The sequence below is a fragment of the Camelus dromedarius genome, chromosome 24 (genome assembly GCF_036321535.1).
Source record: "Camelus dromedarius isolate mCamDro1 chromosome 24, mCamDro1.pat, whole genome shotgun sequence".
In the NCBI taxonomy this organism is placed as follows: domain Eukaryota; kingdom Metazoa; phylum Chordata; class Mammalia; order Artiodactyla; family Camelidae; genus Camelus; species Camelus dromedarius.
Genome location: NC_087459.1, coordinates 13020674 through 13047541, shown reverse-complemented (window position 1 = coordinate 13047541; position 26868 = coordinate 13020674). Strand labels below are relative to the sequence as shown.

Sequence of the window (26868 nt, the reverse complement as noted above, 5' to 3'; positions counted from 1 at the left end):
GAATAATAGTTTTTAAAAATAACCTCAATATATATGTTTTTTTAAGCAGGAGTATGTCTCCAAACCTTTTAAACAGAGCATCCCCACTTGCTTTCAATGTTGCAAGTTCAAGCGTTAGTGCCGACTGCCCGGACCCATTTGCAAATGGTGCTGACATCCAGATTAGCAACATAGACTACAGGTTATCCCGGAAGGAGCTGCAGCAGCTCATGCAGGAGGCATTTTCTAGGCATGGCAAGGTAACCTTTGCACTTTTGTTCTTCCCTTTGTTTAACCCCTTGCTGGCATTTCAAGTTGAGGGCACTTAATTCAGTACACGTAGCCACAGCCAGGATATAAGCATTGTTGAATGAGCTTGAACCCCTTCCTTTTTCCTCTGGTCTGCTCGTGAGGTTGCTTCCTGTTCAGTTTTTAGGACACAACCCCAGAGAGCAAGAAGCCTGGCAGAGGAGCACTAGTGGTCGTGGGAGAGATTTAAGTGGCACTTTGGGAAATAAAACACGGATGGGTTTTAGTAAGCTCTGGCTACTGAGAGATGGAAGTAAGATTCAAAATAATGTCATCTGTTTTTGTTAATCTCTTTCTAAATCTGATTCAGTTTTTAGGTGCAGTTTGCTAAAAATGCACCTTTTACTGGTTCTTAAAACAGCTCTGCCCCAGGTTGTTGCAGGGGCTGGAGAAGACCCAAAAGACTCCCTGTGTGTGTTGGCCCCTGAGCCTGTTCTCAGAGAGCTGTGTGTGCCAGAGCACCCTGGCAGGCCAGGCTGGTGTCACATCTCTGAAGGTCACCCATCCCAGCTCACTTAGGTTCTGGTTGGCAAGAGTGCAGAGTTCGTACAAGTTCCCCCGTGGCCTCACTAAAGTCCACAGACCAGCTCCTTAATGATTCATATTCAGTTTTGAGATAACAGTGTTCTGGGTAGACAAAGCATTCTGTTTTCCTTTTTACTCTTGTAGGTGAAAAGTGTTGAGCTCAGCCCCCACACAGATTATCAGCTCAAAGCTGTTGTTCAGATGGAAAACTTACAAGAAGCCATCAGCGCGGTGAATAGCCTCCACCGATACAAAATTGGCAGCAAGAAGATCCTGGTCTCTCTTGCCACAGGAGCTGCTAATAAATCACTCTCTTTACTGAGGTAAAGAACAAACAAACAAGCTACTTATTTCAGGAAATGATATTTTGGCCCAGAAACAATTTTAGAAATAAATAAAAATAAATTTTATCCCATTTGCAGCCCTCTTCTGATGATCACATGTGCAGTAATGCTTATCCTCCATTAGTAGAGTTTGAAATAAGGTAGAAGTTAGGAATAAGCTAGTTAGAATAATTCATCTTGTTCAGGTCATTAATCAAAGATGAAGTAAGCTTAAACTTGGCAGGCACTTTGAAGTAAAATAATATGCCACATCTCCAGAACAGGTTCTAAAAATAGTAGACCTCTACAATAAAAGTTTATAAGCCTGGAAAGCCTGAAATCTTAGTGAAGGATGGATTTGTCTATAAGGGGTATAAGGTATAGAAAGCTTCAAGCTCTCAATCTGCAGATATATCCTTAATGTCAAATAGACACCCAGCCCCATAAGTCTATATTGCAACTAGATCTATCTTAGAAATTCGGTGATGATTTTATTCAGAATATACTTTGATTCTTCTTTGATTCTCCCTGCCTTGAGGGGGACTAGTAAAACAGAACTCACTCCTAAATATGTTTGGACTCTCAAAGATCTTATCTGTAATAATGTACTTCACCATTATTTTATTTTATTGTTATAATTTTTTTTCCAATTTTATTGCGATTTAGTTGGCACACAGCACTGTATACGTTTAAGGTGTACAGACTGATGATTTGTGCACCAGAAATTACCATAGTGTTGTAGGTCAGTTATCCTGAAAAAGACAAATGAACAAAAAAACTCATGGAAAAAGAGATCAGATTTGTGGTTACTAGAGGTGGGGGGTGAGGGAAGGAATAATTGGATGAAGGTAGTCAAAGGGTATCAACTTCCAGGTGTAAGATAAGTACTGGGGATATAATGTGTAACATGATTAATATAATCAGTACTGCTGTGTGTTGTATGTGAAAGTTAAGAGTAAATCCTGAGAGTTTTTATCACAAGGAAAAAAATTTATTTTTCTTTAATTTTGTATCTATGTGAGATGATGGATATTCACTAAACTTATTGTGGTCATCTTTTTATGGTGTACGCAAGTCAAAACTTCACCATTATTTTAAGTTACGTCTTCATTTCCTAGAATAAAAAGAGTACTTATTGAAGAAAACTTGGAAAGTTCAGAAACAGAAGGGGATAAAAAAAATCATCCATAATCCTATGGCTCAAATCACTCTTTAACAGTTTGTATTCAGTTGAATATCTTCAACTATGGGAATTCCTCTCCCGTGTCTCTGATACAAACTGCACTGTGGCAAGAGACATTCAAGCTATTCTGCCTTTTGCTCTGAAATAAGGTGTTTGTCTCAGTGAGTGAGACACAGATGTAGAAAGCCTTATGCTTGAGTCTGATGAAAATCCCAGTATGTGACTAAATAGTCTTTAATTGCCCTACCCCTGAAGCCTGTTCTTTTGAGTTTTTCTGGGAGATCAACTCTGACGTAAACATGAGTACATTTATTTTGCATACACATTATGTTAATCAGTTTTATTAACTCTTTATAAAATATAACTTGAAAGGGGGAGGGCATAGCTCAAGTGTTAGAGCGTGTGCTTGGCATGCATGAGGTCCTGGGTTAATCCCCAGTACCTCCTCTAAAAATAAATAAACCTGATTATCACCCCCAAGTAAAATAAATAAATAATACAATAATAAATAAAATATTTTAAAAATAATAAAATAAGCTATAACTTGGAGTGGAGAGGAAATCATCTGTTCTCTAATTGATTAAAATTTTGTCTTGCAGTGCGGAAACAATGTCTATTCTTCAGGATGCTCCCGCCTGTTGTCTGCCTCTTTTTAAATTTACAGATATCTATGAGAAAAAGTAAGTCAGAGTTGTTTTTTTCCATCGATCCAGTCAGTACTGACGGGTGACTTTCATGCATTAAACTGCAGTGGTGACTCTTGAGGAACTTCCAGCCTAGCGGAGGAAATGAGACAGACAGCAGTGGGCAGATTTAAATGCCAGTTTTAACACTCATTTTTAAAAGTTCGTTCATTTTTAGCAAGTTTAGACCTCAGTCTCCAAAGCTGTACTTTTTTTTTCCTTCTGGTCGACTGATTCGTTTTGTTATTCATTGAGTGAACATCTTTGAGCACCATCCAGACTGTAAGCTCCAGGACGTTAGGCACGGGGTCTGACCTAACACCGTGTCTTCAACACGCAGCGCACAGGAGGCACTCAACAAATACTAGTGGAATGAGAGGCTCAGTAGAGGATGCAGAGCTAGGAAGACAGCCCTTGTCCTTGAGGAGGTTATGTCTGGAAGGGAAAAGATGCTTACTATTTATTGTATAGAACAAAGAAAACTGTCCTTTAAAAGGAGCAGTGGGAAGGAGAAGATGCTTTGAGGATACAGAGGATGGAAAGAACTAGGAGCTTGACCGTTATCTGTGGATTCTGGGAGCCACTGAAGTGTTGGAGGAAAGAGGGGAGGGGAGAGGTGCGGTGGTGGGAACCACGCGTCAGGGGGCTCTTCAGGTGGCAGCGTGTCAGAACGAATGAACAGGGGAGGGAGTGTGTGCACCAGTCCCAGCTCTGAGCAGATGCTACTGGAACAGAAGGAGCTGGGCACCACAGGAGTTTCAGATGTCGGTGAAATAGGACTCAGGAGTTAGTTTTACGTAGCAGGCAAGGTAAAAAGTAGAGGTCAGTTTGATGCTGAGTTTTTTGTCCTGGGTGACTAGGGGGAAGGTTATGTGGGTAAACTGGAAATAGAGAAATAAAGAAAGCTTGTTTAGGCGGTACAGAGAGTTTTTGATCTTGGCTTTGGATGTATGAGTTTTAGGGGGCTGTTGGAATATCTGAATAGAGAGGTCAAGTGGTCTTCTGCACATTTGGAGTCTCCCTCGGGAAAGAAGGTCTTAAGATATGGCAGTTAGTTGCCTAAAGATGATCCTGAAAGACTGGGGAGCAGCTGAGCTCAGAGGAGAGGGAGGAGAACCGAAAGAAGGGCGGAATTGGATGGAATGCCACCAGGGACAGGAAGCTGTGAGAACCCAGAGGCAAGGGTGTTATCAGGAATGTGGGGTTGGCCTGAAGAAACGGTGTGAGGTTTGGGGTGGAGGAGGAGGTTGCTGGTGACTTGCCGGCCGACTCTGAAGAGTCCTGCAGAGAAGATCCTAAAGGGAAGGGGATGGCAGACTGGACGGGGAAACAGCCGAGGCAACTTCTGAGCGACCGACTGTTTCCATTATAGGGAAGATGAGAGAGCTCCGGACTGAGTGAGAGCACAAAGGAGACTATGTATCCGTGGAGTGGGCAGCATGGGCTGGGGGAGGATTTGAGGCTGGTGTTGGTAGTTTGGGAGATCTGAGCATTTAGGTTGGGCATTGGGGAAAGACCATTGGAGCAGCTGACATTTCAGGAGCACTTAACTATGTGCTAAGCTCTCTCCATACATAACCACATTTAATCCTTACATCAACCCTGTGAGGTAGTGATCATCACCCCATTTTACAGCTGGGAAAACTGAGGCCTAGGTTGGTTATGTAACTTGACTAAGGTCACACAATTTAAGTCAGGATATGAACTCAAGTCTGTCTGCCTTCAGATCTTGTGCCTTTAAGCTCCAAGTATGAAAGACACAAGTTGGGGGTGATTCGGGCGTCCAGTCTTAGAGGAAGTCTAGGTCTGGAGGCTGAAGCATAGGGGATTCAGGGGTGTAGCAAGAAAGGGGGTATACCTCTTTGGAGGGAGGTGGCAGAGCAGAGATGGTGAGAGGTAATACAGAGAGATTTGGAAGTGAATGGGAGGCCAGTTTGAAAGGACTCATAGCAGATAGCTTTCCATCTCAGAAAATTAGGTGAGGCATTTATGGAGGGTGTGCAGGGTTGGAGGGTAGGTACCAAATGATATGTATAACCACTGTGAGAAGCAGCGGGCCAGAGATGACTGGGAGGAGTGCCAGGCATCATTAGTTCCACAGTGAATGAGTTTATAGTAGAATTATCCCAGTTTTACTTTCAAAGAGACAGGGGAACTGTCCTTGGATATAGCCCTTTATTTAAACAGGTCAGGTATTTCTCTACAATCAAAGAAAAGTGTTCCCTTTAGGTCATCATCTCTTCCTTGCTTTTAGGTTTGGACACAGGTTGAATGTGTCAGATTTATATAAACTAACAGACACGGTCGCAATCCGTGAACAAGGGAATGGAAGACTGGTGTGTCTCTTACCCAGCAGTCAGGCCCGCCAGAGCCCCTTGGGGTCTTCCCAGTCGCATGATGGCTCTTCAACAAACTGCAGCCCAATTATATTTGAAGAGTTGGAATATCACGAGCCTGTCTGCAGGCAACACTGTTCCAATAAGGATTTCAGGTACATTGCCTGTTTCCCTTGAGAAATCATCCTTTTGTAAAAGGTCGTGGAGCATCTGTTAGAATTACCTCGGGGATATTCCAGACCACTGAGAAATGTAAACTGTCTGTTTTGTTCTTTTTTTTGGCAGTGAACATGAATTTGATCCAGACTCTTACAGGATTCCTTTTGTGATCCTCTCTTTGAAGACATTTGCGCCCCAGGTTCATAGTCTTCTGCAGACACACGAGGGCACTGTGCCTTTATTAAGGTAACCGTGTCAAAGCCATTGTGTTACAATGCCTTTGCTCTCCTCTTTGTAGAAAGTCTGCCCTCAGCCTGCACCTCTTCCAGACCGAGTGCTGTACAATGCTTCAGATGCTTCAGCCCAGAATTTTTAGCTACCGCTTGTAGTCAAAGTATATCTGAAGTGGGATCCATTCACTCAGTATTTCAACAAGAAAATTTGTGTTTATTGCTGAATTTTAGAAATGTCAGCAAGAATAGGGCAGTTTCTTCTCCACAGAGAAGAGATTATTGGAAAGGCTATAGCAGAGGTGTGCACAAGTGCTGTGAGAGAGTGCACAGGAGAAGAGTCTTCTTCAGGAGTTCCTTTAACCACTTGTTGGGCCACCTCATAAGCTTAAGGCAACCATGTTGCCTTAAAGCCACCGAACCAATGTGTTAGAGGGGATTGAACTTGGAACCTAGTTAATTGCCTTATTTTTAACCCCCTCTGTTAGAAAATTGTCCAGGAATTTCTAGTCCCATCAGAATGCATCAAAGAGAGAAATGCCACAGGGATTGCCTTCCTAGGACCTTAATTTGTAACTTTCAAACCCAGATCCTTGGCATCTTAACAGAAATTATTTATTAATGGATATGTTCAAAGAAAGGCGTCTGTTTAGTGGGTGCTTTGCTTTTCCATCATTTAATTAACCTTTTTTCTCCCCACCACACTGCAGCTTTCCAGATTGTTACGCCGCAGAGTTTGGCGAACTAGAAGTAGTGCAGGAAAGCCGAGGCGGGGGCGTCCCTTTAGAACACCTCATCACCTGCGTTCCAGGTGTCAACATTGCCACTGCACAGAATGGCGTCAAAGTAGTTAAGTGGATTCACAACAAGCCCCCACCTCCAAACACAGGTAGGTGTCAGGTGTTTGGTCCTCCTGAGCCACCGTCTGCTGCAGGTGCAGGCTGGTGGCTTTTCTCTTCAACAGCAGCACTATTTCCCCATCATGAAGCACCATGGGCGTCTCCTATGATCTTTTAAAAAGTGCTGAAGGTTTGGCAGAACTAGGCTTTTTGAAAGTACCAGTATAAATTATGTAAAGAATTTAAAATCCCACAGTTATAGATCTCTCTAGTTACATAATTTTGTAAAGCTTTTTGGCTTGCCTTTAAAAGGCATTCAGGTATTTGAAGGAAATACCTCTTGAATGCAAATTTACTTTGGAAATGTATTTTGATGGACATTTCTGACTTTGTTAAGTGTGAGAATAGATTTAGCTCTAAATATAAGGGACCAGGACATTTGAACCGAGATTCGGGTGAGTTTCTGGGCAGCCCATGAGTTGCAGATGTCTAATCTTGTTACCTGTACCCAGCACTGTAAGTTGTTGCCTTCATATTGACACTTCCTTCTCTTTGGCCCCAGACACTTCCTCCTTTTCTTCTCCCACCTCCCCCTGCCCTATAGGGAGAAAAGTAAGGATAACTAGGGAGCTCTGTTTGTCCTGAGCTTCTTACCCTCCTCCTCCTGCCTTTCCCCTCAGGCCTAGATCCCTCCGGGTCCTGTGTGTGAAGCTGCTCCCTCCTTTCTTTCTCCTGTGTCGTTAGCCCACTAGGCTTTTATATAGGTTTCCATTTGATTAATTATACTTACATGATTCAAACTTCTTAATTACATGAATGTTCAAGATAAATGCAAAAACCTGTTTTTCAGTTTTATCTCATGCTAGTTTTACATCCTTGCTTTCCATGGTTTCCTGGGCAACGTTTTCAGCCCCTCTCTGGGTTAGTTAGGGTCTTCTGGGCTACCTGCTTGGTAACGATTTATAACTATGTTTCTGTGAGAAAGTTTATTAGTGTCCAAGTTACAAATGGATCTTTGACGTACCACCAGTTTATAAGCTGGAAACTTTCTGTGTATTTACACTTCCCCTTTAAGTTAACGCTGTGGGGAGCTATGCTCTACTTTGGCAACTCAACTTGGAGAAGTAGTGGGAAAGCATATGCCAGCCCGTGAAGAGGTTGGGCTAGCCTGTTGGTTACATCGGACCTGGGTTTAACAGCTCTCTGAGAAGCAAAGTGGCTCTTTTGTCTTGTCTGCTTGGTCGTGACCGAGCTCAAGCAAGGGAGTGCAAGGTTACTTTTCCTTTCCGCTGGTGGAGTCCCGGTTTGTACCTCATGCGTGTTCTTGTTTTCTCCCCACATGTTTAGACCCTTGGCTTCTGCGTTCTAAAAGTCCTGTGGGTAACCCCCAGCTGATCCAGTTCAGTAGAGAAGTGATCGATTTACTGAAGAGCCAACCATCCTGTGTCATACCAATTAGTAATTTCATCCCATCTTACCACCATCATTTTGCAAAGCAATGCCGGGTATCAGACTACGGGTATTCCAAGCTGATCGAATTATTGGAAGCCGTGCCTCATGTGTTGCAGGTAAGGAGCGCTGAGAGAGTATTTGTTTAAGGTTGGAAATGTTCCTCCACAGCTTTGGCTACCTTGGCCAGAGAAACAATGTAGCTGGTAACCCAATTCCTAAGAAGTCAGCCCATCAGTCAACTGTCTTTATACACATATTTTGTATACGATGTGGCTTCTCAATTTTTCAGAAAGCTGTGAGTTTCCAACTTAAAGGAACTCCTAAGTGCCCTGAGGAGTATTTTCCTTCCAGTCCCCATAGACTGACCTCCTCTCTCCCAGCACAGTCCTCTCCAGAGTTGTGCACCATTAATATGGGAGCTGCTATAACAGGGGTTTACCTTTCTTATGAGGGAGTTGAAGACCATTTACTAGGCTGGAGCCTGGCTTTGCTTCCTAAGGAGTCTCTGTCTATTAACTTACAGTGCTATGATAGCTTCCCACTTGTAAATGGCCTGTAAAACTTCAGCTGTCTTTTAGAGACAAAATTAGTTGCCCAGACTGATAATACACTTCATTTCTGTACTCATGACTCCCTAGGAAAAAGTGCGAGGGAAAAAAGGAGATCCCTGGCACGTGAGCAGTTCATTCTGATGGCTGCATTTTGTTGAGCTATGTGTGTTTCAAAATGCAGATATCATACAGAAAAGATGTATTCCCTGAGGGCGGTGACAGAAAACAGAGAGCTGTCAAAAAGAAAGTCAGTATCTGCCGAGGTCTTATGAGTATAAGTAACCAAAGTGTTTGATTTGCAGATTCTTGGAATGGGCTCCAAACGTTTGCTGACCCTAACCCACAGGGCCCAGGTGAAGCGCTTTACTCAGGATTTACTAAAACTTCTCAAATCCCAAGCCAGCAAGCAGGTCATTGTGAGAGAATTCTCACAGGCTTATCATTGGTGAGTTGATGAGAAGGAAAAAAAAAAAATGAAAGCAAATATTTTAAAACACTTGTTCTTCCAAATTTAAAATAATTGTCCAACTTTTCTGTTTAGCATTCTTCTGGAAAATGTATCAAGTTATTTTGCCAAGTGCTATTTCTCATTCTTCACCGATTTCCATGGTTAAAACCTAGGTGTTTCTCAAAGGACTGGGACGTGACTGAATATGGTGTTTGTGAGTTGATTGATATCATATCAGAGATTCCAGACACAGCCATCTGCTTGTCCCAACAGGATAATGAAATGGTGATTTGTATCCCCAAAAGAGGTATGTGACTTAAATTTGCTGGAACGAGGGTCTGTCTCAGCGGTTGTTTTCACGTGGAGTCGTACAAGGGATGCACTTCCCACCTGCTTTCTGTGATTCCTGAATATCCCATGCAAAGTGCAGTGTGAAAACTGCTCTGGCGGGCTGTGGACCCTAGGTTCTTCAGAGTCGGTGAAGCCACTGGTTGAGAAGAAAATCAGGCCAGTTTTTCAGAATTCACTCTAAGGGGAAGAAAGGACATAACCAGCACTTTCTTAAAACGCCTCTTTCAGCCTGACTCTGACTATTTTATGCTGTAAATTTATCCATTTAAGCTAGTTACTGTGGCTTTTGCTTGTCTCTTCTTTTTAGCTCTGAGATACTTTACTGTGCACACTTGAGAAGGGAAAAAAACTCAAATGGTTGCTTTCATCTTTCACATTTTAGTGGTTTCAGTTGAGGTCTGGGAAATAGGACAGAAAAAAATCCACACACTGTTGTGTTCTCCCACTGCTGCCCATCAGTGGTTCTAAAACCGTGCCCCTGCGGACACTGGTACCCGTGAAATCAGTGTCCAGAGCCAAAACAACTGATGTCACTCTGTTTAAAATTGTAATTTCAAATGAATCGAAACGAATTTAAGAAACTTAAACAGAGGTTTAAGGTTTTTCTCCCGTTTTTTTATTAAACTTCTGGTGCCTGATACTCTGTGCTGCTAGCAATTTTAACTGAAGATCAGAAGAATAAACAAAGCGTGTGAACATTGAGAAGTGGGACTTAATGGAAATAATTTCTAGATGACTTTTTCAAGTACAGACACCTGTCGTGTTCATATATATGGGGTGGGTGTGGGGAGGTGGAGGGGCTAAAAGAATTTCTCTCTTATAAATTACATAGGTGTGCGTATGTATCATGACTTCCTGGTGTTCTGCCCTTGATCGACTTTGAAAATCATCTAAATGGGTAGGGTGTAGCTCAAGTGGTAGAGTGCATGCTTAGCATGCACCGAGTTCCGGGGTTCAATGCCCAGTACCTCCTCAAAAATAAAGAAATAAATAAACCTAATCACCCCCCCCCCCAAAAAAAAGAAAAGAAAATCATTGGGAAAGAGAGAAAAGTATGTTTGTTTTCGGTTGTGAGTGTTTGAGAGGCAAAGATGGTAACTCTCATAACCTGTAGTGTAGGACTAACTACACTACTAGTGTGATTTATGTGATTTATGTGATTTATGGGGGTTTTTGTTGTTGTTGTTGTTGTTTTGGTTTGTTTTTTTAAAGAACGTACCCAGGATGAAATAGAAAGAACAAAACAGTTCTCCAAGGATGTTGTGGACTTGCTGCGGCACCAGCCGCATTTCCGGATGCCCTTCAATAAATTCATCCCCTCCTACCATCACCACTTTGGCCGGCAGTGCAAACTCGCTTACTATGGGTTTACCAAACTACTTGAACTTTTTGAAGCCATACCTGATATTTTACAAGTAAGTGAAGAAATTCTAATTAGATTTTTCAGAACAATATAAGGAGGAATTTTTTTTTTTTTAATGTTCATGCCTGTTTCCCTGGGAAGTAGGGAGTTATGAAATAGGATGAAAATTTGAGATAATTTCGATCAGAGAATCTATGTTGTTGGCTCATTAGTATTTTTAGGTAAATGTGGTTTTTCCTTCAATAAAAAAGTAAATCATCCTTGAGATCAGTTTCAGGGTATCTACTGAAGATAAGGTTAAGTGGTTTAATTTCGTAAAGTGAATCGTCTCTCATTAGCTCTATACTTTTCAGATCCCTTATGCTGGAGGTGGGGATGAGCAAATGAGGTGATAACAAATGTTTGGGTGTTAAGCTGTTACTAAGCAAAATCAGATTTCTGTTGTTGATTTTTACTATTATTACTGTTTTTGACCCCTAAAATGCTTTCAAAGAAGAATCTTTTGTGTGGTGAGCTATACATTAGCTGCTTCACCATTTCTAAGTGTACAGTTCAGTAGGGTTAAGTATCTTCATATTGTTGTGCAGCCAATTTCCAGAACCTTTTAATCTTGCAAAATGGAAACTTGGTATCCATTAAAAAATTCTGAAATGCTTCCTTAGTTCCTAATTGTGCACATTTTCATGCCCTTTAACCCCACGAACAGTCATGGCTTATCCTCCCTTCCCTCCTCCTGTGTGTTTTCCCAGGTATTGGAATGTGGAGAAGAAAAAATCCTCACTTTGACGGAGGTCGAACGGTTCAAAGCTCTCGCTGCCCAGTTTGTTAAACTCCTTCGGTCCCAAAAAGATAACTGCCTTATGATGACAGACCTGCTTACAGAATACGCTAAAACTTTTGGTTACACATTTCGTCTTCAAGACTATGACGTCAGTTCAGTTTCGGCTTTAACACAGAAACTCTGCCATGTCGTAAAGGTAACAGGTTTTTTTCCTTTTTCCACGTGGTGAAGCTTGTGTCGGCGTGATCCTTGCTAGGATGTTTGTGTGCGATTTCTGCATTTACGCTTCACACTGCTTACTGTGGCTTCACAGCTTGTTTTCTGTGTGGTTAATGCCTTGCTAGGAGATGGCTGGGGTGTGACAGTTTGATTTTTGGTCTTGCCCTTGTGTCTCTGTTAGTGGCCTCGCCAAAATAATGTCTTTGTGAGCCGAGGAGGTCACTGGCTTGTCCCAGGGTGTTTATTTTTGGCTGTCTCAGTGTCAGTCCTGCTGACCTGAGGTTGGAGCCTTCCACACAGATCTTTGCCCCTGACATTTGAGGGAGACTGAAACCACAGATCTCTTCCCTGATTCTGACTCACCTGGGGAGTAGATTTAGGAGCAGGCTCGGACTCAGCATGGCCTTGGTTGCTAGTAATGCTGGAATGGAGAGGATAACTTCCTCTTCTTCTGCAACCTGGACTGAACTGACCCTCCCTTCCTGGGCAGGGCAGCTGCACAGTTTTCAGGCCGCTGCCACCATAGGACCAAGAAAACTCACTACAAGAAGGAGAAAATGGAAAGGAAAAAAGGTGGTGGCAGCCCCAGTCACAGGTCTGGTAGGAGTCTGTTTCTCTACTGGTCAGTTAGAGGGGGCAGAACCTTCCTGGGAGGCACGGATGCAGCTGCTGGGGAGTAGGAGGAACACTAGGAGTAGGGAGCATCCAAGGCAAGGAGGCGGAAGGGCCAGCAGCATCACGTGCTACTGAGACGGCAGGGGAGACGGGCACCCGTTTGACCTTTGGGCCCAGCTGAGTGGAGGTACGCCGTGTTGCCGGCCACAGCAGGGTCAGCCTCAGTGTTACACAGGACTGAAACCACACTGACTGGGCTAAGAAATGAGGAGGAGGAGGTGGCGAGAAAATGGCAGCAGGTGATCTAGCCAGCTTTTCGGTTCATTTGCTTATGAAGGAGAAGAGCCAGAGACCGCAGGGCTGAGTGAGCATGTGGGTGTTTTGGTGGCCGTGTTCTTCTTTCCAGCTGGGGAGATTTGGCATGTTTGAGAGCTGTCAAGAAGGATCCCCTTGAGAGAGAAGGTCAGTATACAAATGCGGGACGGGGTGATGGGGTGAGGGTCCCGAGGAGGCAGGAGCTGTGGGGGGTCAGCCTTCAGTGGAAGGAGGGACTGCTCTCATATTAATACATGGACAAAAAGGAAGAGAGGTCGGGCAGATGCAGACATGGGTGTGATGTGTGTTGCCAGGAAGAGGAGGGAGTTACCTTCCAAGAGCCATTGCTCTGTCAGGTAGGGGATGAGAGCAAGTCTTAGAGGGAGAAAGAGATGGGATTCAAGGCTGATGAGCTGAAAAGGTCTGAATGGTTGCCGGGGTGAGCAGCAGTGGGACCTGGGCAGGAAGGCGTGTCGGGTGCTGGGAGGGCGGAGCTCACTGGAGGTGGGGGCTCGTGGCTTTCCTGTGGAGACGGTCATTATGTGGCTGCTTACAGACAGGCTCAGGGAAAGCAGAGTGTTGGGTTCAAGGTGGGGTTTTGCCAGGGACAAAGGAGTGTAGAGTGATGACAAGAATGTTCATAAACTAATAGCCCATCAGTGCCAAGATGGTTCATGAAAGAGGAAAGTGGAGAAAGGAGAGAAGGCTTGTGAGTCAGGAGGAAGTAGGAGTCCACACTGGTGAAGTTGCAGAACCAGGGGGGTTGAGCATGTGGCTCTCTCTTGTCTCCCACCCCGTGTCTGCTTCAGGCCTCCCCCAGCATGCAGGATGCGTGGGAGGGTGAATGAGTGCTTCTGGACGTGAGCAGTGACAGGATCCCCAGTGTGACCTGGGGCGGGATCTAGAGTGGAACTGAATAGAAGAGGACGTCACTGGAGATGAGAACGTTGGGGAACCGGAAAGCCCTGCTGGGGGACAGGCCCGGCTGTTAGTCAGGATGATGGCAGTGTTGGGCTTTGGTGGCTCAGCCGTGACCACAGACTGTGATGAATCAGGGCAAATGATGCTTGAGGGTGAGCAGTAAAGATGGGGAAAGATGGGAGAGGCTCCCGCATGCTACCCAGGCTGCCCTTTGCTGTCTTGCGGGGAGCTTCTGGGAAATGCCAAGGCCAGACTTCACCCCTGCCTCTGTGATTCTTAAAGGATTAGCCCAAGTGTGTGCTCCTGGGTGATTCCAGTGTGTAGGCTGGGTCAAGAATCAAGAGGTCTGTCTAAGTAGCATCAAGGGAGCAGGATTTTATTTGTTCTCCTTAATAATGGTCTGGGCGTCTAGGAAGATATCTCAGACTCCCATGGACTTGTATCTGTTGATTGATTAAAGCCCATGTCTGCTGGGGAAATCTGTCTGAATCTTCACAAATCCATCACCATGGTTAGTAGAGTGGGGGTCAAACCACCAGCCCCCGCCTCAGCTCCAGGTGGGCATCGGCTCCAAAGACACATTGGTATTGGGATGGCTCCTCGAGTGCCGCCCACCTCTCTGTCTCCGAAGGTCCAGAGCTCCTGAGCTTGACCTGTGGTCCCGGCTCAAATGCCAGGTAAAGTAGAAGACAACCATGATAGGAAGCAGTGGTTTGCCTGCCCTAAGCGGTGTGTCCTGCAGCTCTGCCTGCCTTCGCTTCAGTGACGCTCACTTCGCAGACTTGTCCCCCCACCACGCCCAAGGCCTGCAGGTCTCAGTCACCAGGTGACTGTTTCTTCACATGCTGTTTGGCCTCCAAGTGATAACCTGTGTCTCTTTAACAGTTTTCCTCCAAATGCGCTTAATTGGTTAAACTCTTTATCTCCTTGAGCATCCGAAAGAATCGAGAAGTAAATGTATAGTCAGACATGGAAATGCTATCTTTTTTCAAGTACTAATGGGTTAGAAGAACACGACTTGCCCTGCAGTCAGTGTGGGCCCTCCGTCACCTCCCGTGTGTAGCCCCAGGACACACGGGGCAAGCTTAGTGCAGAGCAGCTCTGTGGAGGGTCGCCTGCAGTCTGACCACCATCCCCCTTCCCTCCTTCCTGGGAACAGCACCCTTAATTCACAGACTTGGGCCAGAGGGCATCAGCTGGCTGGGTTCACCTCCTCCTGGGGGAGTGGAAAGAATGCCCTGAGAGGGGTGTATTGATGGACACTTCTGGTTACGGACCAGCAGGGAGGGAGTGAATGATTTCTTTTGCGGTTGATCTGAAGTGCTGGTCTGGTGTCCCAAAGAAGGTGTAACAAACCCACTCACTTTACTTCAGTTTAAGAGAAAAATTTAGAGGTTTTCGTCTCCTGGTCTCATTTGCCAAAATGAAACCAGATGAGCTGGGTATGACTCAGGCTGTCTCCTGAGTTCAGAAAAGTTTAAACTCTTCTTTTCCCCAGGTTGCTGATATGGAATCTGGCAAACAGATTCAGCTGGTCAACCGCAAGTCTCTGCGCTCTCTCACTGCCCAGTTGCTGGTGTTGTTGATGTCCTGGGAGGGAACCACCCATCTTTCTGTCGATGAGCTCAAGAGACATTATGAAACCACCCACAGTACTCCTCTCAACCCCTGTGAATATGGATTCATGACCTTGACCGAACTTCTGAAGAGTCTGTCTTACGTAGTTGAGGTATGAATGCTAGTGGCCCCAGAACCACTGTAATGAAAGCTGTTGAACTGGGTGTTTCTAGATCACCTGATGGTCTGGATTGGACTGATCCGTCATTTTATAGATGAACAGACCGAGGCATAGGTGGGTGCAGGCACTTTGCCCAAACACGTGCCGCGCCAGGATGAAACCCCTGACTTCCATTTTCTTTGTCTGGGCCTCCTGGTTCTCAGACTGGGGTGCTTGTTCCTGGATCAGGCTGGATTCTGCCGCTCTTAACTCTTTCTGAATTAGATGGCGTGTGCAGTGGCTGCAAGTAACTTGTCAGTCAGATGCAGGTCAGAAAGGAAGGGCAACTGGTCACCCAGGTGGCCTTACAAGAATGGGATTTCAGGATTAGAAGAATTCTAAGAGAATACTGTGTGCAGTTCTGGGGCAACAGATATAAAAACCTAGAGGAAATAATAAGGTCCTAGGGAGAAAAAAGTCAAATTGACTCCAGAATTTTTAAGAAGTTAAAAATCAGACCAATTAACATGAAAGAGACTAAAGATCATCGAAATTTTCCCACTAAAAAAGGCAACAAGACCAGATGGATTAAAAACTGGGTTTTAACTCACCTAAAGAACAAATTAACTCCAACTTTGTGAAATGATCCTTGGGCCACTTTCTTGGAGGGTGAAGAAAAGATAGGAAGTACGCCACTTCTTTTATGAAGCCAAAGTAATTTTAATACCAGAAACCTAATACGTCCCCCCAAAAGAAAGTGATTCTAAGTAGAACGTTAACAAATTAAACCTAGCAGTGTAAGAAAACAGTGATACACCATTGTTATCATAGAACCATGTGATTGATAATTAAACAATTGAAAGATGCTGACAGAAGCGCTCTCCTTGGCCAAACGTTAGTCAGGCTCCCCTGAGCCACCTTCTAGACTGTATACCTTGTCCTCAGGCCCTGCCCTCAGCCCTGATGGGCCCACACAGCCCAGTTTTAGAGAGGCTCTCCTACCCTTGGTGTCTTACCCTGGCCTGCCTTCTGCAAGAATCCTGTTAGGTCAGCTTACAAGAATTCCCACAACCACAGACGTCCCTCCCCACAACAGCCTGAGGCTATGAATCCGCACTTTCCGTGCATCTGGGATGGAGCCCAGTGCTGCCCTTGGGTCTCCTTTCCCCTGTTTTGATAGTCCTGAAGAAAGTCTGTTTTTACAACTTAGACTACTGCTGTCCAGCTCCGATTTTATTTCACAGTGTCAGATCCAACATTTTCTAAACTTTGTTAATTATCCATTGTATGAACACTAGTCCTAGGCATTGTTAATGAACGTTGTAGGACAAGAGGTTTTCTTCCATGGCCAGCTGAGGCTAGGGAAGATCCCTTCTCTGTGAGGCTCCCAGTGCATGTTAAAGACTCAAAGGCTGATGGTAAAGAAATTTGCTTACGTTACTTAAGGACAAAAAGAGGTTCCTGGGTTTTTTAATTTTTGTTTTGTTTACTTTTTACTTTTGTGGCTTTCTGTAAAGAATATTGATGTCCTGTGTCACAGCATTCCTTGGAATACCACTTGGGAAGCTGAGGTTCAGTGGCCTCAGTCCCTGCTGTCTGATACAGCTCTGTCCACCCAGGGCTTCGCCCCCCCTCTTCACTGCCTTCTCTTGTTTGAGACCTCAGTTTCCCAGTCTCCTTCCTTTTTGACACTGTTTCTTCAGACCTCTGCCATCTTAGACCTACAGATAGAACTAGCGTTTGCTCAAGGCTCCAGCCTTCTCTTGGAGGAGATCCTTGAATTAATCTCTCCTCTTTCCTGGCTTATTGCCCATTTTCAAGTTGACTTGGCATCTTTTCACTCTCAGATAGAGACCCTCACTTTGCGGGGGTTGAGGGGGGTGGGCAGGACCAGTCACTCTAGAAGCTTCTAATGCAGCATTTTCTCCTGGACCAGGTGTTTACTAATGATAAGACAGAGGAGTGTGTGAAGCTCACAAGTCTGTATTTGTTTGCCAAGAATGTGCGGTCTTTACTTCATACTTACCACTACCAGCAGCTCTTCCTTCATGAATTTTCCATGGCGTATACCAAGTATGTCGGAGAAGCACTGCAACCCAAGACGTATGGCTACAGTAGTGTGGAGGAGCTCCTGGGAGCCATCCCACAGGTGGGCGTTGTCTGCCTTTCATGGAGAGTGTCTTCCTGAAGAGCCACAGGCTCGCTCTCCTGAGCAGAAGAGTGAACCGGCAGGCATTTTGAACAGATCCTTTCAAAACATACACACCGTTGGTGTAAAATGCATGACTTCAGTGTTTCTCCTTCATTCTGCAAACTGTCATTAGATCCCTAGATGCCAGGTGACTGAGTCCCGACCCCGCCCTCATAAGGGTGTCGGGTAACGGAGAGTCAGGACACCTGAGCAGGTGACAGGTCGGTGTGGTCAGTGCAGCCGTCGGTGAGTGCCCTGAGGAGGGCCGTGGGCAGCGCTCACTACTGGGTGCAGGGCGTCCCCGAGCAGGGTCCTCAGGGATGTTTAAAGTTAATTAGCCACGTGATGGAGAAGGGTAAGGGCAGGCTGTGAGAGCAGACACAGAGCAGTGAGAAGTAGTGTGGAGCGGCGGGGGCTTTAAAACCCCAGCCGGACCTCACAGGGAAGTATGAGCTCAGTCATGGAGGACCTTGGGCCCTGCGGGGTGAGGGGGCCCTCAGGTTGGTTCCGAAAGCGCCACCGTGGCTGCTGTCCATGGTAGAGTTGGGAGAACCGGGAGGGGACAGGGAGCCTGGCTTCTGCGGAGGCCCAGGTGAGAGTCATGACTGGCTTGCACCTGAGAGAAAGTAACAGGGATGTAGAAAAGGACGCAAGGGAAGGACAGCTTGGGAGCTGAGATGAGGGACTTGGTGACAGAGCACATGCAGGGCCCTAGGAATCGGGGACATGCACCTCTCTTGGTGGAGGAAGCGGCGGGCAGCATTTTTAGATGGGGGCCATTGTTTTAGGTTTAGGATGATGAGCTTGTTCTGAAGGGTGCACGAGATGCAGATCCACTAACTCTTCGAAGGTGCATTTCCTGTCTGGAAAAAAAGGTCTGAGCTCCCACGTGAGAACTAGCTTCATTCATACACCAACAGTGGTGTTTGGGAGATGACGTTTTTAAGAGACGTAAAGAATATTTTTAAAGCTCAGTCTCACGACTTCTAAGACTACACAGCTTTTTATAAGGAGCATGTTTCTGCCAACTTCTGTTGCTTTAAAAGCTAAAGAAAGCGTAGAAGTAATTTTTTGTGGCATTAATTCAGTGTTTAGAGCTTACTATGTCTAAGGCAGACACAGTAGGTCACACTCTTCCTGAATTTTAGAGCTTATTTTCTCTCCGTTCCCGCTGCTTAACCAGTGGTATGTCTTATGTGCAGGTGGTCTGGATAAAAGGACATGGTCATAAGCGAATTGTAGTGTTGAAAAATGACATGAAAAGTAAGTAAGCCCCATCCCCTCCCCTCTTACAGAAGACTCGGTTCTCGCACCGACTCCCCCCTGATGGGCGCTCTCGGTCCTGCAGGTCGCTTGAGTTCACTTGGTCTCTCCCCTGCCAGCGATGAGACCCAGCCCTCAGCTCCTGAGCGTATCCTGGAGGTGCCCGAATCGGCCACTGCCTCAGGACTCAAACCTGGAGCAGATGGCGATGGTAAGAGAGGAAGAACAAGGCAAACTGGTGAAAGTTTTGGAAAATGGCTTAGGGTGGGACTGAATAGGGGGGATTTTCATTAATATTCATTAATTTTCATTAACTAAATGGAGATTTTCATACATTTTTCCAAAGCAGTCTGGTGTTTGGTTAATAACGGGAAAAACTGGCCTGCATTTGATAGCATTTTGTGCTTGACTGGTTAAGATTCTTGAAGGATGCTTGTGGCCCCATAATGACAATATGCCAGCCCAGGTCAGATGTTCAAGGAAAAATTATTCAGACACTTGTTAAAATAGTACTTCAAGAGGATTGCAGTGGGGTCGACTCTACTGCCCTCAGGGAAGAGATGGAGCTCAGCCATGAGTGCAACAAGGACGAGCGGGAATTTACAGACAGGGAGCAGAGGGGAGGGGTCAGTGGATGGGAGACCACCAAGAGGAGATGTCAAGGTGGGGGGACTCCTGCTGACCTAAGAGGATTCTTGCTAAAGGCAGGCCGAGGACTTAGAAGTGAGGGGTGGGGACAAGGAGCTTGTTATGTACCAAGGCTGGGAGATTTTTGCTAAGCTGCTTTCCCAAGTTCCTTCCCAGGATGAGCAAGGACAGACAAAGAAGGCCAGGGTCAAGGCCTGGTGGGGAAGAGGGCTCAGAGGAGCCTGACGATAAGTTAGGTCTTTGTCCCAGGACATCCATGGGACAAAGTCATGCATTCATATTTTTCCAAACACCACTGAGTCACTCCAATCTTACGTTGAACCTTCTCTGTGCTAGATAGAAGCCTACTCGCTTGAATTCTATAGCAGTTTCGACTTTATTGAAAGACTTTTGAGTCCATTGCTGTATATGAGAATTTTGCCTTCCTAGGACTCTGCAAGCTGTTACACCGTTACAGTGTTACCGTGCCCTGTGGCTACAGGACGGTCAGCTGTGTAGCAGTTTACATTTTACAAAGCACCTGAATGTAGCTGGTCCCCTTACGCTGTCAGCACAGCCTCAGCGGGAGTCATCCCCCTCCTGCAGGTCCGGGGGGTTAAGGAGCTTCCCCAGTAGCACTCGGACAGGAGGTGACAGGACCGGGACCCAGTCCTGAACTTGTGATCATTTAGCTGCTTTCTGTTCCTTCTGAGGGTTTTAAAATTTCCCCTCTTGGGAGTCTCCAGAGACTGCAGTTCCAGAGAACACAAGTTGGGAGGTCCTGGCTGTGGCATTTCACTTACCGAAGGGTGACCCAGAACTTTGTGTTCATGACTTTTTTCGATTAACCTGGAGTTCCTGAGTACTTCCTGACCCTTTTCATCCACGAGGCTCAGAAGGAAGCCCTCAGGCACAGACGGGCTGGCTGCTGTCCTGAGCAGGCCCCACCCACCCTCTCTTCCAGGGCCCTGTCCAGCAGAACAGGAGCTTCTCCGCCTGACCAACGACTCCCCCGTGGACCTCCTGTGCGCGCCTGTCCCCTCGTGCCTGCCGTCCCCTCAGCTGAGACCGGATCCCGTCATCCTCCAGTCTGCTGATCTCATTCAGTTTGAGGAACACCCTCCGGAGCCTGCTGGTAGGACGCACTGTGTTGTGGTGGGGTTTTCTCTGTGGTTTAGTTAAACAGTAAAGCCATATGCCAAGATGTTGAATGTTTGATGGAGGTGGTGCTGGGACCCTACCTTTTCAGGTACAAAAATACCTGTGCAAGTTATTCAAGACCCTCTTTCCCTGTTAGGGTTCCTGCAGAATTGGGTTCACAGCCCGAGGTGGCTGGGGGAGCAGAAGCCAGGGGACGAACGGGGGGCGATGCAGCTGGGCTGAGGGGAGCCCACGGAAGAGTATGGGGGTCTTCCTGTGCTGGGCTCCCCCACCTTTGTGGAGCGCAGCAGCTCTGGGGGCCACACCCATCACCAGACATACCTGTCACCCGCGGTCTGGCCCAGAGCTGATGACTCCCCAGGGTCCTGGGCTCTGTGAGGGTGAGTAGGGGAGGGCGGGGACGTCCGTGTCCTGCGGCCCTCACCGCGTGTCCTGCTGGGCTCGGGCTGCCAGGCGCGCTCCGGGTCATCCTCACCACAACTCTGCACATTGTTAGGTGGCTGGGGTGCTAGCTCGTGCCATGGCTAGAGATGACACTGCCCCAGGCCTCCCGTCTCTCTGTCTTGTCACTGGCCCGAGAGGACGGCTCTGTCCAGGCCCTTCCCTTGTCGTCTTCCTCTGTCGTGGTGGGTTCTTGCCCGCACTGCTGACGCTGCCGTCCAGGAGATCACAGACCGCAGCCTTGGGCACTGTCGTCCAGTGAAAGGACTGAGGCTGTTTATCTGGAAGATAAATCTAGATGGAGGCTGATCTAGACTGAGGCTGTGGTGACAGCAGGGGTGTTTCCTCTAGAAGCACCGACTTGGTGGGAAACTGACGTTAGCTGTTTCGTGGCTGTACCCTTGGTGAGTGTAGCGCGCTGAGCTCACCGGACGCTGTGACGGGCTGAGCAGTAAGCCGAGTGGTGTTGGCAGTTCTGTCGCTGACCTCAGTGAGCCTCAGCCTGAGGGCCGAGGCTTGCGTCCCCGTGTCAATCTGGGCGTCTGTGTGCCTCCGGTGCGAGAGCCCCTGGCCCAGACAGCGGGAGCCCAAGGTGTAGTGGCACGTCTTTTCCAAGCAAGGCAGCTCTATGTATCCAGCAGGCTCAGCCAGAGAAAGAGCAGCCGGTGAGCCCTGCGGGGACAGCGGCTGTCGGGCTTCCTGGAATCCCCAGGGTAGTTCTGACTGCGCAGTTCTCTCCTCTCTGCCTGCCTGCGCTCCCCACCCACCCCCGGCCCACCGTAGCTCCACGTGGAGTACAGCCCTCTGCCTGTGGACTAGGCCAGGGCCGCTGATACCAAGGCCCTTCCTGATCTGTAAGTCTTCAGGTCACATGTGGCTTATGGGTCCTTAACTCCCTGACACAATGAATGGACAGAATTCAAAGTGGAAAAAAATGTTTTTAAACCATTGTTCATTGATCTGTAGTCAAAAATGAAGGTCTCTGAAATTTTGTAATTCAAGGGAGAACTGAGCTGCAGTTTATAAATATCTGACTTTGGTGACCCATAATATTGGCCACAAAGCTGATAGGTAAATTATGCCATAGGCCTGACATTTGGGGGTTATTCTAAAAATATTTTTCGAGAAAATGAGAGGAACTGAAAACTAATACTTCTTGCAGGTCCTAGAACTGAACCTGTTTGCTTTCCTCTGTTTACAGAAATTACAATTTTAAACCATGGAGAGAAAATTGAAATTCCAATAGCAGTGAAGAATGAGAGCCAGTCCCCGGATTCCGGAACGCCTGGCGTGTCAGCGGCTGTCCCGGTGCCTCCCTGCCCCTCGGAAACCCCAGAGTCGCTGCTCAGCAAGGACTCTGTGGAAAGCCCAGCCAAAAAGCAACCCAAAAATAGAGTAAAATTGGCAGCCAACTTTTCCTTTGCCCCTATAACTAAGCTTTGATTCTCGTTGTGAACATAAAATAAGGATGGGAAAACACTGTCTGATTCTGCACACAAAAGTGGGTTCAGAGAACACAGCCTTTTCTGTTTTAGTGAAAACCCCCCAGAAGCCACTTAACTTCATCTTAGACGTATTTCATAACGTTTTGTTTCTTTTCCATTGATCACAGTTTTGAGCTGAAGTTTTTCTTTCTTTTCCCCCCAATTATTTGAAAAAAATGAAAAAACAAAAAGTTTTTGATATTTGTTAAAGAACCCTTAATATATTTTAACAAATTTTTCTTAATTATTATGGAATGTAATGGTTTCTGTAAGAAGACAACAGTAAGGACTCGATTAGAAGGAAGTGGTTTTACTTTCTTTAAGCCACATCAGTGGTGAGATCTTACACGCAGCATGGTTATAGTCCCTAAGCCTTTGCTTACTGATTTTTCAGACAGTATTAATCAAATGCATGATGTGTCTTTGAAGCAAAGCCTGTTCAGTGATCTCGCGTGATCACACCAGCTGAAGAAGGGTAGGCGAGGAGGTAAGAATGTATTTTCAGGTTGGATATGAAGGTTCCTGGCTTCCGTGTGACTTGTAAGCGTGCCTTGTTTTTTATTTAACTATGTCTGTAGTTGACAGATATGGCTTCATCACAAAATTTTAAAAAATGTTTCCACCTTGGGGTTCCATTCAGGAGCTTTCTAGAAAGTTGAGGATGTTTTAAGCTTCCCTTTTATGTTAAGTTCCAGTTTGATATGGATTAGGTTAAGGAAAAGGAGATGGTCTTGGTGTCATGAATTTAAGTCAGCATTTGAATTCCAACACACATTGTGTGTCGAGAGTCAATGTTGGGAAGAGAGTCTGATTTTCTAAAATATGCATCAGATGCATAAATTACAAATCAGAGCTGAGGAGGGAGGTGCTTTAACAGAAATGGTATCGATGCTCTTTCCACTAGGAAGAGACAGAAATTCTATCTATACATATGAAGGCCAAGGTTGATCAACTTAACCTTGTATTCATAATTTTAAAGCTGGTTTTGGTAGCTGGGAAGCTTTCTGTGTATGTATGTGTTTGTGTCTGTTAGCTCAGTGTCTTTTAAGAATGTCTGCTTTTACTCTGTTAACTTCTCGCTGTTGGAAGCATGTTTGGGTTTTTTGTGGTGTCTGATGTTGGCATTTGGGAAAAGCCAGCCTTTGAGGGAGCACTGCCCTGTGGAATGACCTTCGCCTCGAGGTGGCCGAGGCATCCGGTGACGGGCAGCCTCTCACGCCTCCTGGAGAAACCTGACATTTACAATGGGTTGTATTTGTTGGGCAAAAAGGCGGATTCATTCATAGCGCAGAAAGAACCTGTTGGCATAGGTCTTCCACTAGTGAGATGGCTTCTTTGGGGAAAATGTTTATATTTTGTAATTCTAGAAAGCCAGAAAATGGGCTCTGATTTCATAGCCAGCATTTTGATAAAATGCCACAAAATAAGGGCTATTGAGAGATTTTTACAAGTTATTTTTTTTGTTGTTCCCCAAATCTTTTAAATGAAGCCAGTGATTCCCAGTTCTCAGCATGTGGCCCCAACCAAGATGGAGTGGCCCTGGGAAAGCCTTCTAGGCATCATGGCACTCTGAAACCTCCCGAAGGCATTTCCTCTACAGACATAGTGTGACAGGAAGTAAAATGCAGAGGTGCACTTTTTTTTAAGAAGCTTTTAAACAGTGTGATAAAATTGGTGTTGAGAACATCAGTGGCCTTATTCTGAGATTTCATAAGGCTGAGTTTGCACACGTGGACATAAGTTTTGCTCACAGGTAAAGAATTGTGGACTTTAAAAACCTAAGAGGCACTATTACAAGTCACTAGGACCAGTCTCAAAGAGCAGCTTCTTTGGGCAACAAAGAGACTGGAGTTGTAGGCTGTCGTGTGAGTGTGGTAGAACCGCTCACTGGAGTCGCCAGTGGCCTGGGATGCGCGTGTGACTCTAACAGTCGCTGTTTGAGGATGTGAGAATACGGTGAAGCTCGTGTTCCTTAATGTACTCCACAGTGGCCAGTCCAGTTGAGATCTATTTTTTTATCCAGAGGCTTAGTTAAATGATGTGATAAAATGATATATGAGAATTAAGACAATGAAATTCTTTATTTCTGGGTAGAAAGCAGTACTGGATTAAATTTATCTGTTAAAAAAAAAAAAAGAAAAAAGTTATCACCCAAACCCCCTTTCCCATCTTGCACTTTGTTTTGGATTGGGCTTGGGGGAAGAGATGTTTTTCTTAACTGTCTACTTTGTTTGAACACTTTTTTTGTGATTCAAGTGCTGTTTTGTGTGTTGGGACCAAACAGTTGTCAATAAACTTTACAAGCAAGCATCTAATTTGAGTTTTCCAAGTGAGTGTTTTGTTTGTTGGAGGGGAGGGATTATAAACCAGTCCAGTTCTGTCATCTTTTTCATTCTGGGTTCCGCCAACTTCTCACCCTTTCTGAGCATCTGTAAGGTGGAGAGCAAATTGGTCTCACATTTGAGAGCCCCTTTGAATTTGGCATCTGGCCCTGGAAGGTGACAACTATTGACCCTTTGTAGTCAGGACCCCCCGAGGTTTCCAGCCTTGCTCCAGCATATAAATTGTGTGGGGAAAATACAATAATCAGAAATTCCCTCTGGTTATAAAGCTTGGGATAATTCCTAGGCACTCTTTCGCTGTGAAAGAAATCCATTTTGCAGGCTACCTTGGATTTGGTCACTGCCAGGCCATGCTTTTTGAATAAGCCTATTTGCAAAAGACTTCTTTCACAGATTCCAGTGTGCAGTCCTTTCCCCGAGACCACTGTTATTCCCCACCAGCCCTCCATCCCCCTCTTAACAGTTTTGAAAGAACCTAAAAGAGACTTGAGTGTTTGGGTAAATTGCTTCTTGATGAAGTGCCATTTTTTATTTTAAGTTCAACATTAAAAGGCTTTTAAAATCCCCTGGCGATCCTTTCAAAAAATCTTTCACAGTGGCCAGTTTTTGCTGGAAAACTTGAGAAACCACTGTGTCCTTTTAGAGCAGGGCAAGGAGGTTTGGAGGGTCTGGATGGGGGTGCCACATTTATCTTTGTGCATTTCCTGTCTGGTCTGGAGATGGCAGCCTGGCAGACATGGTCAGAATGAGGGCAGACCTGTCCTAGGGGAGATGGATGTGATCGAGGACCTGACTCCAGATGGACAGTTAAACTGTTCCCTTTACCATGAGGAGCCTTGTGCCTTGAGACTTACCGTCTCTGGTTTCTGGCTGTTCCGTGTGGGCAGAGACTGAGTCATCAGAGATCCCTTCCCCTCCGCAGCAGTGACTTGCTCCAGCCCCTGTTTGCTCTGCAGATAGGGACAGGTCACATTGGCTCTGGGGCTCGGGAGGAGCAGGAACCCTCACTGTGCCCCATAAACCAGCAGTCAGTGAGGTCTCTATCACCGCTTTATGTGACCTAGCACCTCCTGCGCTGCTTTACTTCAGGCTCAGGCAATCATTGGCCAATCTCCAGGTTGCTAAAGTGATTACAGCATCAGCCTCATCTCATTCCTCTCGGGGGAGAGATGCAGCGAAGGCTGGTCCAATCTGCTTGTTCAGATGAACACTTCCAAGGCTGAGTGGTGACTCTCTTTCCCAGAGGAATTGTAGTCTCTTCCTGGGAGGTAGGCAGCCCCTGGGGACAGCTTAAGTGGGAAAAGGAGGAAACCTGGTGGCCTTTGGGATGCAGTTGGCAAATTATAGAACTGGTGGGAAAGCAAGCCCCTCCCTTTTCAGGTGTGTGGGACAAGGAGCTGAGAGATGGAGGGCCAGAACTTTCCTCAGCAAGATGAAGAGAATTCCCATATCCTGGGAAGGAAGGACTTGGAAATGGGGGATTTAGGGCACATAGGAGGAAAGGGGAGGAGACATCTGTAGTTCAAGCAAAGGACCCAGGTACTGGGCCCCTCACCCCACGTTGGTGAACCAGCTGGGGGCGCTGCAGTAGTCGGGGTGGCCCTTCCACCTCTGCCCGAAAACCTTACCGTTGTGGGAGAACCCGGCTCCCACCTCCCACCCCTTCTCCCTTGCAGACAGGTCACCTGCAGGCTGCGGGAGCCCAGCCCTCGGCATTAGCAGCCATTGAACCTGGTGTGTCTGGGCCAGACACGGAATATTAGGAAAGAAGTTTCAGAAATCTGTGTTCTAACGTAGAATCCCTGTTTCATTTCTATACGTGGAGAGACCAATGACATTTTGCACATGGATTCTGAGGCCTGACCCCTGCTGACCCTCTCCATCTGCCCCCTCCTGCCTGAGGACCCCAGGCTTTGCTGGCTGTCAGCTGGAAGCCACCTGCAAACCCTGGAGGCTCCTCATAATTGAGGCTCAGCTCAAAGCCAGCAAGGAGGATTTCCCCTCCACTGAGAGAGGCTTGCCTAATGTAACCTAATCAAGGGAATGACTTCCTGTCATCT

General features: G+C 46.2%; 1 protein-coding gene across 5 annotated transcripts in view; it reads left to right on the top strand.

The window, feature by feature from the left end:
* MARF1 (meiosis regulator and mRNA stability factor 1) overlaps positions 1-24781 on the top strand; it is a 39104-nt gene extending 14323 nt beyond the window's left edge. For 3 of the 5 annotated variants that reach the window (XM_031433167.2, XM_031433163.2, XM_031433162.2), the window contains 17 exons: positions 47-239; positions 958-1136; positions 2919-2999; positions 5257-5493; positions 5624-5743; positions 6438-6616; positions 7914-8134; positions 8872-9014; positions 9191-9324; positions 10581-10783; positions 11481-11708; positions 15081-15311; positions 17236-17448; positions 18693-18753; positions 18839-18964; positions 20345-20515; positions 22184-24781. In XM_031433167.2, the coding sequence (XP_031289027.1) occupies positions 47-239; positions 958-1136; positions 2919-2999; positions 5257-5493; positions 5624-5743; positions 6438-6616; positions 7914-8134; positions 8872-9014; positions 9191-9324; positions 10581-10783; positions 11481-11708; positions 15081-15311; positions 17236-17448; positions 18693-18753; positions 18839-18964; positions 20345-20515; positions 22184-22425 (2962 nt within the window). In that variant the 3' untranslated portion in view covers positions 22426-24781. The remainder of the gene's footprint in view (positions 1-46; positions 240-957; positions 1137-2918; positions 3000-5256; positions 5494-5623; positions 5744-6437; positions 6617-7913; positions 8135-8871; positions 9015-9190; positions 9325-10580; positions 10784-11480; positions 11709-15080; positions 15312-17235; positions 17449-18692; positions 18754-18838; positions 18965-20344; positions 20516-22183) is intronic. The other 2 variants (XM_031433164.2, XM_010982610.3) reach the window with 1 other exon arrangement.
* The last annotated feature ends 2087 nt before the right edge of the window (positions 24782-26868 follow it).